General features: G+C 46.5%; 1 protein-coding gene across 1 annotated transcript in view; it reads right to left on the bottom strand.

The window, feature by feature from the left end:
* Window positions 1-8,382: 8,382 nt before the first annotated feature.
* LOC146802090 (cytochrome P450 26A1-like) overlaps window positions 8,383-11,605 on the bottom strand; it is an 83,825-nt gene continuing 80,602 nt past the window's right edge. The window contains exon 7 of the mRNA XM_085623727.1: window positions 8,383-8,504. Within this exon, the coding sequence (XP_085479853.1) occupies window positions 8,383-8,504 (122 nt within the window). The remainder of the gene's footprint in view (window positions 8,505-11,605) is intronic.

Here is an 11,605-nt window from a genome sequence, read left to right as displayed (position 1 = left end):
CGGGTGGATTGGGAAGGTGAACCCCTAGTCGATTCGCCCGTCTGCTCTGCTGTTAAGGATCATATGTAGGATCATTTGAGGGATAGTGCGGGGAGCTCCTCGCTTAAGCGTCCACCATGATCTCCGGCTAGCTCCGCCCCCCTCTTGCCACAGACTTCTGTGATGTTGCAGCCCAGCTTCGGAGTTGAGTATGGATTAAGCGTACCACCCAAAGCTGGAATTTGATCCTTTTTCTTTTGTGATCTAGGTTCTTGAATCCACTACTCTATTAACGGAACCATATCATTTAGATGATTAAGTGTAGTAGGTCGATGGGAGCTTATCAATTCATCTTTAATGTCCTCTTTTAAACCACTTTACATAAAGGTCATCAGGTTCTCTCCACCCAGGTGGTTTCTGCAGATAATTGGTGAAACCAGGTAACATACAAGAAGACATCAGTGTTCCCTTGTTCTATATTATAAAATGACTCCTCATTGGAGAGTTCAATATCAGGTCATTGGAACATACATTTAAAACCTACCAGAAAGTTAGAATGATTGTATAAACAAGGATCTGGGGACCTTGGGAGTGGGGTTGCACAGGCTGGTGCTTTGTCAGACAAAGAACTAAGAAGACATCGTACCTTGGAGCGGTCATGGGTAAATAAGGCTGGGCAGAATGCAAATTGCACTGTCAAGAAGTTAACAAACTCCTTTAATTTAATAGGGTCCACTGAGAAATTAAGGCATCAGCCGTGGATAGAGAGAGGCACAGTCCTTCCTGTATCCACGGTTGATGCCCTAATTTCTCAGTGGACCCTATTAAATTAAATGAGGTGCCTTATCTGATGAAAGGCTTTATTTTCATTGCATAATTGTTTCATTTTTTGGGGCTGTTGCTGAATAGTATGAGACACATTTTCTGATGGATCCATAATAATAGCCTGATTAGGTTCCATTGTCTCTCTGTAGTCTGCGATTCAAAGGCGTCACAACCTGTTCAACATTGGACGTAATAGTTATTACTATGCCTTCTCTTTTTGTTCGACTGCCAGAAATGGGAGCAACTCCTGCCTGTAACCATGGTGCTGCCAACGCCTTAAATGTAAATGTTTGACAACAAGTGTCTTTCAAAAAAGAATAACTAAGAAGGAAATATCCCCTAGGGATAAAAAAAACAAACCCTTCCAGAGCTGAGAGTTCCAGGATGGAGTAGGTAGATTCAGGCAAATACAACCAGACACTGAAATGTACTAAAAATAGGGCATAGCAGGATCTGGAATCACTGAACTAAAATTAAGACAATGAATGCGATGAAAAATCACGGTTTTAAAAGCATTGCAATGGACTCGTCTTTAGTTCAATGTTTTTAATTAGGAACTTCACAGGAAACGATATCACTGAATTCAATAATGCACCGTCCTGATTTAGGAAATTATCCGGACCTAGGCAAACATAAGGCAAATGTGCTAGCCACCCTATCAAGCACTGTTTCCAGTAAATGCATGCAGGATGCCATCACACTATCAAGGTGAGTGAAGTAAAATAAAAAATAAATCACCTTGAAGGCTTTTCATCTAACCACTAACTTTCTAAATGTCGTTCCCCAGGTGAGTTGCCATAACTTCTCAAACAGCACTGCAGAAAACACAAGTGCAGGTAGTGACACCCAAACACCAGAAGAGAAGTTGTTGGCTCTAAACCTGACCACAGACCACTAGAGTACAAACCCAATCCTTGACAGCAGGAGCTGAGAAATGCTGGTCTCCAAAGAGGGAGCGCCTCATGACTCAGGAATCCCACTGTGCCTGAGCATGGAACCAAAACACTTTTGGACTGTGGTCAAAGTTTTGAATCTTATCAAGTGGCTACCCAACCGGAAGGAAGGAGCTTTGGAATGTGCTACTGTGCCATACAATAGTTATAATGGCAGCAGTGGAACATCACCCCAGAGGCTGTATCACCAGTGTGGCCCCTAGAGCACTCACCAGATAAAGACCATATCTATTTTTATGTCTGAGCAAGGTCACCACCAACCGAAGCCCAAAACGTCAGTGGCAGGATTCAATGCATATTCAGAGTACTTACCTGCTGAATGTAATCTACAGATTTCTGGAAACTCTCATTTCACAGTCACGCCTCAGCAAAATGTCTCACATAAATCTGACAGTGCTATCTGTAGTGTCTTGTGAGATAGAAGTTACGGAACCCTTTTGGCTCTGGGTGGACTCCGTAGACTGATTACGTGAACGTTCAAGTGTTGGGAAGGGAAGACAGGTTTAGAATATTGATTTTGAGTTTACACACTGATTAATAAAGATGTGTAAAGCTACCCTCTGTGTGTGGCACAGTCATTTACAAATGCCCAGGCAGAGGGGAACCCTACAACTGGCAATAAGTAGCGAATAAGTAACCCGATGACTGACAGTGCTCTCCCAGAGAGTTTGCTGTGGTCCAGCAAAATGCTCATGCGTGCCACATGTGCTGCAGTCGAAGTGGAGAATCAACACTGGGATATATGGAGTTACAGCCCAACCTCAGCCTGCATAAAGCATTTGAAGATAACAGAGGCTTCGGTGAAAAGTCTATATGTTGATGGCTGAGAACTGAATGAGAAGGCCACAACTCAAGGTACTGCGCTGCTACACAACATAATACAATACAGTATAACAAGGGGTAACGCTAAAAGCAGATGTGACTAAGCTTGAAGATACAAAAGCAAAGAAAGAGCCAAGAATAAGCTAAAATGATGATAGGAGGTGCTACCAGGCACAGATCAAACAGGTGTTTCCAATGTAATAGAGTTTGGTTGCTCAGCAAGTCGGCCCCGGAGGAAGTGCCAGGGTTGTGCTTACGAAGGCACTTATATTCGCAGTGGCACACCAACAAGACTACGAAGTGGGGTGCAGAACAACTCTGTTGCTCTTCAGAAAAATAAAAGTTAATTTTTCAATGGAGGATAAGACGAAAGTCACGTTTCCTGAGTTTCCTGTGAGTAGTAAAGATGCCTTAGAGGCCAGCACAGTGCAAGACCTTGGAAATGGGTTGCCTGATCAAGATTATCAAGCCCTGTCCGAGAGGAACTGTTGTCCACCAACGCCGCCTTCTCAAAACTGCCATCGACATTTGATACTGCCAAAAAGAAAAATGTTGGCTATCGGTTAGAGGCATTTGAAGATTTTATTGATACAATCGAAGAAAGTGATGAAAAAAAGATTACAAAGTACCGCAAAAATCTTGCTGGCGATGGTTTAAAAGAAATCATAGATAAAATAATACCACCAGTTGATGAAATGACATATGATCAAATCAAAGCAGCCTTTTTTTCTGAAGTTTTATATAGCGCGAACTTGACCTGAAGGTTTTAGATATCAGAGCGCTTGACAATGATAGTTTTTTTTTGTGGAGTTTTATATAGCACGAACTAAACCCAGAGGTATCAGAGCGCTTTACATGAGCACTAGTTACGTTACAGAAAGACACATTCATTTTTGTTAGGCACGGGGAGATTAAGTGATTTAAGTGATTTTCCCAGAATGACAGACTGTTGAGGGTCCCTGCAGAGACTCGAACCCGGTTCCCCAGCTCTGAGGTCAACCGCCCTAGCAGTTAGGCCACATTCTCTTCCCAGTTGTGCGATGACAATGTTTATGTCAGAAAGACATGCCCATGTAGGATTGGTCGCATGTGAGGAAAAACACCAGATAAAGAGGAGTCGACATGAAAATGTACCAAAGACATTCAAACATTGTCCGAAGATCACATTAAAAATAAAGGGATGTTCGATACCTTTCATCTTTGATAGTGAGACTTCAATAAACATAATGTCTGAGGAAAAATATGAGCTTTTTCTGATGCCACATCGTCTACCAGCGACAACTAACGTCTATACTAGGCTGCATCTACGCCACTAAAAAGTCAAGGTTCATTTGTGGCAGAAATGAAGCGTAAGAAAACAAAAGTACAAGCACCAATTCATGTACTCCAAGGTACACCTTCAAGCACTCTGCAGATAAAGAGAAAAATTGTTTATGTTGTGGCTGGGTGGTAGGAGTTGGCCCCTATGCCAGCGGGGCTCAGAATGGTTTTGAGTAGGAATATAATGTAACCTTATTAATATTTACAATTCCTAAAGTTAAAAAGTATTATGAGAAAACCTATCACAGAGTTCAATCCAATGAAAAGTCCATACACTGATTTTCTAAACACCTCACTTAAGTATAAACTCCCACAGTGTAGGCAGATATCCGCAAAGGGAGGCGAGAAGGACAATGCACACGTTTCTAGGGGGAAACAGTATATAAAAACCCTAGCTGTTATTAGCCAGTTCAGGGAGGAATGCTTCAATTTCAGGGACTTTTCTAGCTAAGTGCCTTTCACATGAACTCTGAACATCAACTCTATTAAGCATGCCCTCACCATTGTGGTGACGCTAGTTATAGCAAGCGCGGGGCCAGCACTGCAGAAAGTGAAATGACTGAGGCAAACACCTAATTACATGGTATGAGCGGTCTTCACCCCTTTATTTATATCCTCGGGCCATGCCTGGCCAGAGGGTGATATATAGTTTGCAAGCCCTTCTTGGTCTTGGGTTCAGCCTCAGGTTGTAGTGTTGTTGGTTTGATCTGTGGCTAGGGTTGACCCCTGCAAGGGCGGAATAGTCAGCTCCCTGTGTTCTTCGGCTGCGGCTGTTGATGATCCAGGAGGCTTTGTCAGGCTCAGTTCTCCTGTGCGCAGAGGGGACGCTTCTCCAGCCCGGGTATCTTCGAGCTCTGTGTCGTTATGACTAGACCTTTCCAGTCCTGCCTGTTTAACTTTTCAGAAGCAGGAGATATCCCTGGTGACTACTTCGGTTCCAAGCTTGGTGGTGATTGCTGTGCCATTTGTGCGGACCCTGGTTCATAGGCCGTCTTGAACTTTCCCCCAGCCCAGCGATTTCGGATCAGGACCAGACTTCTTGGTACAATGACTCGAATCTTAGCTCCTCTTCGTGGGCTGGTTCGCTCGTTGTTTTGGGTCTGCCTGGCATATGTGTGGGCTGGTTCATATGGCGACGGGACCCAGCTTTCCGCCACAGGGATGGTGTCTCGTCTGTGTCCAGCGAGCATTAGTGACCAAGGTGACCTTTGGGTTGTGCAATGAAGAGTGCTACAGTATTCACGTACGAATTGTTGTAGGCCTGTCTCCGGGTTAGCTTGTTCTGCCACAGCAATACGCAAAATCGTATTCAGTGTACGCATGAAATGCTCAGCTTCACCATTGGCCTGCGGCCATTGAGGGGTGATCTGATGGTGGCGTATGCCCAGCGACGTGAGCAAACCTTTGAACTCTCCCCCTGGAATGGGGGCTCGTTGTCTGTCTTGAGTTCATGTGGCAGACCAAATAGCGCAAATGTCTTTTTCAGCACAGGTGACAAATGTGCGAAAGACGGGGAGTCTAGCACTTCATCCAGTGGGTATTTAGACCAGCTGTCGATGAGCACTGCAGTCACTCTCCCATTCGGGAAACTTCTGAAGTTGAGGCTGACTCACGATCACGGTGCAGGGGCAGGTTTTTCCATCATGACAGGTGCCGGTGGTTCTTGACTGCTTGTGAGTTGGCAGGAGCGACAGTTTTGTACTAGAGTGCCTACTGCTGTCTCTAGCCCAGGGAACCACGCTTTTCCCCTCATCCGTGACTTCATTCGCACCTTCCCTTGGTGACTCTCATGGGAGAGAGTTGTTACCCTCTCTTGGGGACTCAGAGGGATTACGATTTGGGATCCCCTTAGCACTAGACCTTCCGCTGCAGAGCTTTATTTGTCCGGCACCCTCCATAGTTTCCCTAGACATTCCTTGTCTGATCCGTCCCAATTGTTGGTGTCGGCCAGGAAGTTCTCCCATAATCCTTTTTGTGGGGAGTCCATCACTTTGGCTGAGACAGGATCATCTTTGGTTGCCAGCTTGATCTCCTCGTGGCGAGTGCAAGGGGACACGACCACTGGGAGAACATGTCCACATATTCTTCAGTCTTCGCTTCATTGCTGGCATCATCTTCTTTGGGGTCTGGTGGGTGCCGGGAGAGGAAGTCGGCTGGATTCTTCGACCCAGGTCGGTACACTAGCTCCATTTGGTAGCGTTGCAGCTGTATTGCCTATCGTTCAATCCTTGGTGGCGGGTGTGGGGCTGTGCCTCGGAACAGCAGAATTAGCGGTTGATGATCTGTTACGACTCAGAACGGGTGTCCGCTGATATACAGATAAAAATGGTGCACTCACATTTAATCGCCAGTGCTTCCCACTCGATCTGGGAGCAACCTGCTTCTGTGGGTGCGAGAACTTTGCTCTTGAATGCGAAGGGCGCCCATTTGCCGGGTTCTACTTCTTGCATGATTACTGCTCCGAGGCCTACAGGGCTGGGGTCCACCAACAGTTCTGTGGTTCGGGCGGCGTCGAAATACGCCATGGTGGTCTTCCCGAGTAATGGTCCCTTGATTTTCTGAAACACGTCCCTCTTTTCATGGCCCCATTTCCATGCTGCATCTTTTTTAGTGAGGGCTCGGCTATTGTAGCGAGGTTGGGTATGAATCGCCCGCAATATGTGGCCATCCCGAGGAAGCTTCGTCATTCCGACACTGTAGTTGGCACTGGTGCTTGGTGTATTGCGTGGGACTTTCGTGGCTCTATCTGGACTCTATCCTGACTGAAGACATACCCGAAGAATTCTATTGAGCTTTGAAAGAATGAACACTTGTCTTTATGGAAGGTTACGCCGTGGTCTGACAGCCAACATAGAGTCGCTCGAAGGTGTCAGTGGTGTTCATCGATGGTCAATGAGAGTAATAAAATGTCATTGCTGACATTTAGCACTCCTTGTAGGCCAGACAGGACTTCTCAGACGGTGTTGGGGAATATAACAGTTGCCACTGAAATCCCAAAATTTAGCAGTTTGCATCGGCGCAGTCCTATGTGAGTCAAGAAGGTTGTTATGTACCGGCTCTCCTCTGCTAGCCTCAACTGGTGATATCCCACATTGAGGTCTAACTTAGAAAACCACTGGGTTCCGTTTTGGTTGGCTATGATGTCATCTACGGTTGGTGTTATGTGCCGTTCCCTCTTGAGCGCCTGGTTGGGCAGACGCATGTCTATACACAGCCTTATTTTTCCAGGCTGTTTGGGCTTCTCCGCTATCACCATAGGCGGGACCCAGGGCATCGGGCCGGTGACCTTTTCGTTGACTCCTTATTGCTCCAGGTTGTGGAGCTCTTGCTCAACAAGTGGCCGCAAGTGAAATGGGATGCGTCAATATCGTAGTGCTAATGGTTTTACTGCTTTGTCGATGTGTAACTTGACTGGTGGTATTTTCATACATCCTAGTCCTGTGAAGAGGTGTGGGAACAGTTCGAGTACCTCGTCCGTTTGTAGGGTCTTGACAGCGTGGGCGAAGGTGACTAGTACGAGGTCTTCCGCTGAGTGGCGTCCTACGAAGATGTCAGCCTCACGATCTAATATGTGAAATGTTGTCATGATTTCTTGGTCCCCCGACTTTACTTGCAAAGTCATCTTGCCTTTCAGAGTGAGCAGTGTCTGGCTTCCATATGTGAGTATTTTGATGTAAGATGGAATTTGATGGGGTCATGGCTGTAGCTGCTTGTACTGTTGGCTCCCCATTACATTTACGGAGGCACTTGTGTCAATCAGCGCTATGATGCGGGATCCTGTCATTTCTATGGTGCATGTGGGCTGCGGCCGTTTCCTACGTTTCAAGTCACTGGCAAATGAGATGAGGTAACCTTCATTTTTGTCTTCCGTGGACGAGTCTTCTACGTGATGTCGCTGTTGCAGATGCATGTTGGCGGTTTTCAAGCTTTCTGGGACTTCGAGGGATAGTTGCCTTACTGACTTCGATGGTGGTCTCCTTCCTTAGGCTCCTGTTTTTCGGCCCACCCCTGCATGCAATGGCAAAGTGGTTTAGGGTGCCGCACTTTGAGCAAGTCCGCCCTTGTGCAGGGCATTCTTCTGGGGGGTGTTCTTCTCGCCCACAGTAGCCACACTACGATCTGGGTGTGGTCTTTGAGGGTATTCTTCCTCTGCTTCCTCTGCCTTGCGCACAAAGGGGTAGTCGGCTCGTTCTGTCTTTATGATGGCGACTTTTTCCGGTTGTTGGGTGATGGCGATATCCATCTGTGTTGCTGTAGCGTCCGACAGGTCATGTGATTGTGCCATGACAAGGATGTCTTCCAGCGGGATCTCAGGTAGGCGACGGATGAGGGATCTAAGGGTCTTATTATGGCATCCTTGTATGACTTGTGCCCTTACCTTGTTCTGATCATCAGCCGTGCACATGCTAGCTAGTTCTCTCAAGCGTGCGTGGAATGCGTCCATTGATTTTACTTCCCTCTGACGTGGTTGTAGGAGTTTGAATCACTTGAAGTCCGGATTCAACTGTGGGACGAAATGCGCGTTCAGGGCCCTGACCGTGGCATCATAGTCGTTTGCAACTCCAGTGTTTGGTAGGTGGGCAAAGAGTTTGTATATCTCGTCTCCTGCAAAGTGTAGCAATAGTGACCTTTTGATGGTGTTGTTCGTCTCTCGTGTCACAGTGAAATAGTTGTCTAGGCGGGCAATCCATATCTCCCACCTAGGGGAGGCGGTGGCGGGGTCTACAAGTTCGCTGAATGGCAGTAGTGCGTTGATTTGGGTGTGCTACGTGGCTGGTTGTATGTGTTGGTGACTAGCTTTCTGCTCCAGCTGTGGGGGTTGTTGCTGTGAGCCTGTATGCGTGGCTGCGTCCGTCATGGTTGTAGCTGTCTTCCTTTCCTTAGTTCTGTGCTCTCTGTGCGGTGCTTATATCTGCTTTGTCCTTTACTAAAACTTTTTTTTCTTATCCCCCTACTTATTCTGGCTCTGTCAGTCTATTGCAGCGGTGCCCTGTCATGTGGGGCTCAAATTGAGGCTTATCGCGATGTTGGGAAGCCTGCAGCACTCACGCCTGGCCGAGTGGTCATGTGGGCGGAGCCACTGTGCCTTGCGGCGTCTTCAGCTGCCGCCTGCGTTGTCCTGGAGCTTCCCCACTGCTGCGGTCGAGATGGGTGTGGTGGCAGGTTCTTCCAGCAGGATGGGGTGCGGCCGCCAAACTCTGGGGTGCAGGCAAGTGCTCACGGGTGTCTCCGATCCAGAGGGCAGGAGTCGCTGGTCGACCGCCGAGTTCCTGGCGGGCCGCAGATTGACTGACTGGTGGACGTTGCGCTAGTGTCCACACCGCGCTTGCTGTTTCAGAGGTGGGAGTGGGTGTTGAGGAACGACCACCCTCGTTGCCAGTTTTTTATGACGCTGGTTATAGCCAGCGTGGGGCCTGCACTACAGCAAGTGAAATGACTGAGGCACATACCTAGTTACATGGTATGGGGGGGAAAGACCCCGAGCGGTATTCGCCCCTTTATTTATATCCTCTGGCCACGCCTGGCCAGAGGGTGATACATAGTTTGCAAGCCCTTCCAGGCCAGGCCCTGGTTTACGCTCTTGCGGGACTCGGTTCATTACAGCCATCACTAACCTAGGGGAATCAGTAGGTGTGCATGTCTAGCAAATCGACAGGAAAACAAATAAAGGGTTTTGTTAGCTTTTAATAAAAAGTGCGATAGTTATTATTTTTTCACATTTCTGATACTGGCTTCTGCTGATGTATTACTTATTTTTCCCAATAAAGACCACACAAAAAATCTTTTATCTCATGCAGTGGAGGCTCGCACAGGTAAGCGCAGTGGGGCAGTGAGACGGGCGGGGGAGTGGTGGGGGGTGGTGGAAGCCTACATTTGATGGGATAATGACAAGTAAATAAATAAAGCCACTTACCTTGCGCTTGCCGCATTGCCGAGTTGGCGATGCGGTGAGCGCAAGGTAAGTGGTTTTATTTATTTACTTTTCATTATCCCGTCATATGTCGACTTCCAGCCCCACCTCTCCCTACCGCCCTTACCTGTGCAAGCCGCGCTGGTCTCATGTCACTAGATGGTTGTGCACCAAATGCCAGCCGATTCGCTTATAGTTCAATTTTAGCATGGACAAGGAAACAGTGAATAGCACTAATCGATAGACATCTAGATTTGGGAAGGTGCTTGGTTATTTAGGGTTTTGTCTTTCCTGTATACTTGTAAGCATCATACCTCTCGCCCCCTCTCTTCCTGTTTTCTTCATATGCGGGTGGTGTGGTACACTTTTTTTGGTAGAGTTTATACGTCTGTATCCCATTTTGGTCATTTTTTTTAAGGGATAGGTATGTGTCGAGAAAATCTGGATATAAACACAGTTTACCCCTGGGAAGGATGGGTCAGCCAGTATTGTCGCCTAGCAGAGGTCAAAAGATTCTTTGCAAGTTTGAGTTCTTCAGTTTGAAATGGTGCAGGAGAGCCGCTGGGGTCCAGGTTGATGTCGGCTGGGAAAGGGTAATTTACAATAAAGGAGACAATATACATTATGGGTGCCTGTAGATTAGGTGGAACCAATGCTTAATTTGAGCCGGTGGTTGCAGGTGGGGCCCACCTGCACTCCTTTTTGGGGTCTGGCGCTTTTATCTCCTCATCATATTTTGACCCAGAGCAAAAATTGAAAAACACAAAAGGGGGGACAGAAGGAGGAATACAAAATTTGAAAAATAGGGACAAAGGAAGAAAGCAGAGATGAAAAAGCCGGTGAAAGATTGAAAAGGGCCACAAATGAATGGGGGTGGAATGAAAAGGCATGTGATGGAATCAAGGCTGTGCAGCCTTAGTATTTGGAACCCTCGATATTCATAGCACTGGGCGTGAGCTCCTGAGCAAACCTTGGTTCTCAGTCACTTATTCTGTTACCAATAAAGCACTAGGTGAAACAGAAAGTATATAAGGTTATTGAGGAGAATAGTATGTCCTGGGCGGGGTAAAGTGAGCACACATGGCTATGATCTGAGAGGAGCAATAGTTTTACAAAGGCGTTGGGAGCGTCTGTAGACAAAATTAGTATATCCTCAGTGCGTGGGTGGCGTTTGGATAATTAATATATATGCTGCATTTCAGGATTTACCAGTAAGGAGATATGCCAGGTGTGCAGGGATTGTAAGGGTGGACCTGTTATATTAAAGCAGTCGTTTATAAACAAGCGTCTTTTGCACACTTTGTCGTAAATGTGCTGTCATGCCCTCAAAGTTATGAGTGCGCACAAAAAACAAAATCATGAAAAGGCTGATGGCCTAAATAGACTGTTGTATAGGTGGACATGTATGGGACAGGGTCTCTCTGAAGGATGTCGAAAATATAAAAGAATTGTAAATAAAAAAAAGCACCCTGATAGCAACACTAATAAAGGGCTCTCAGGTTTAAAAACAAATATTAGTAGCAGGAACCAATAGAATATTTAATGACATCAGAGAAAGTGTTACAAGTTTATTAAATCAGTGTCGGGAGTTGGCCTCAGTGAACGATAAAAAAACAAATATAAAATAAATAAAATAACACCAACGCCTCGCTAAAGTAGTCTTATAGCTTACAAACTTATTAGAGCATCACTCTGACGGACCCAAAGAGGCTCTTCTCGTGAACTGAAGAAGTCTGAAGAAGGGCTCTCCCTGCTATTGGATGTCTTTCTGATGTATCTACAGCTCCCAAAAGCT

The sequence above is a fragment of the Triturus cristatus genome, chromosome 8 (genome assembly GCF_964204655.1).
Source record: "Triturus cristatus chromosome 8, aTriCri1.1, whole genome shotgun sequence".
In the NCBI taxonomy this organism is placed as follows: Eukaryota; Metazoa; Chordata; class Amphibia; order Caudata; family Salamandridae; genus Triturus; species Triturus cristatus.
Note: the sequence above shows the minus strand (reverse complement) of the source record. Positions and strands in the feature narration are given on the sequence as shown.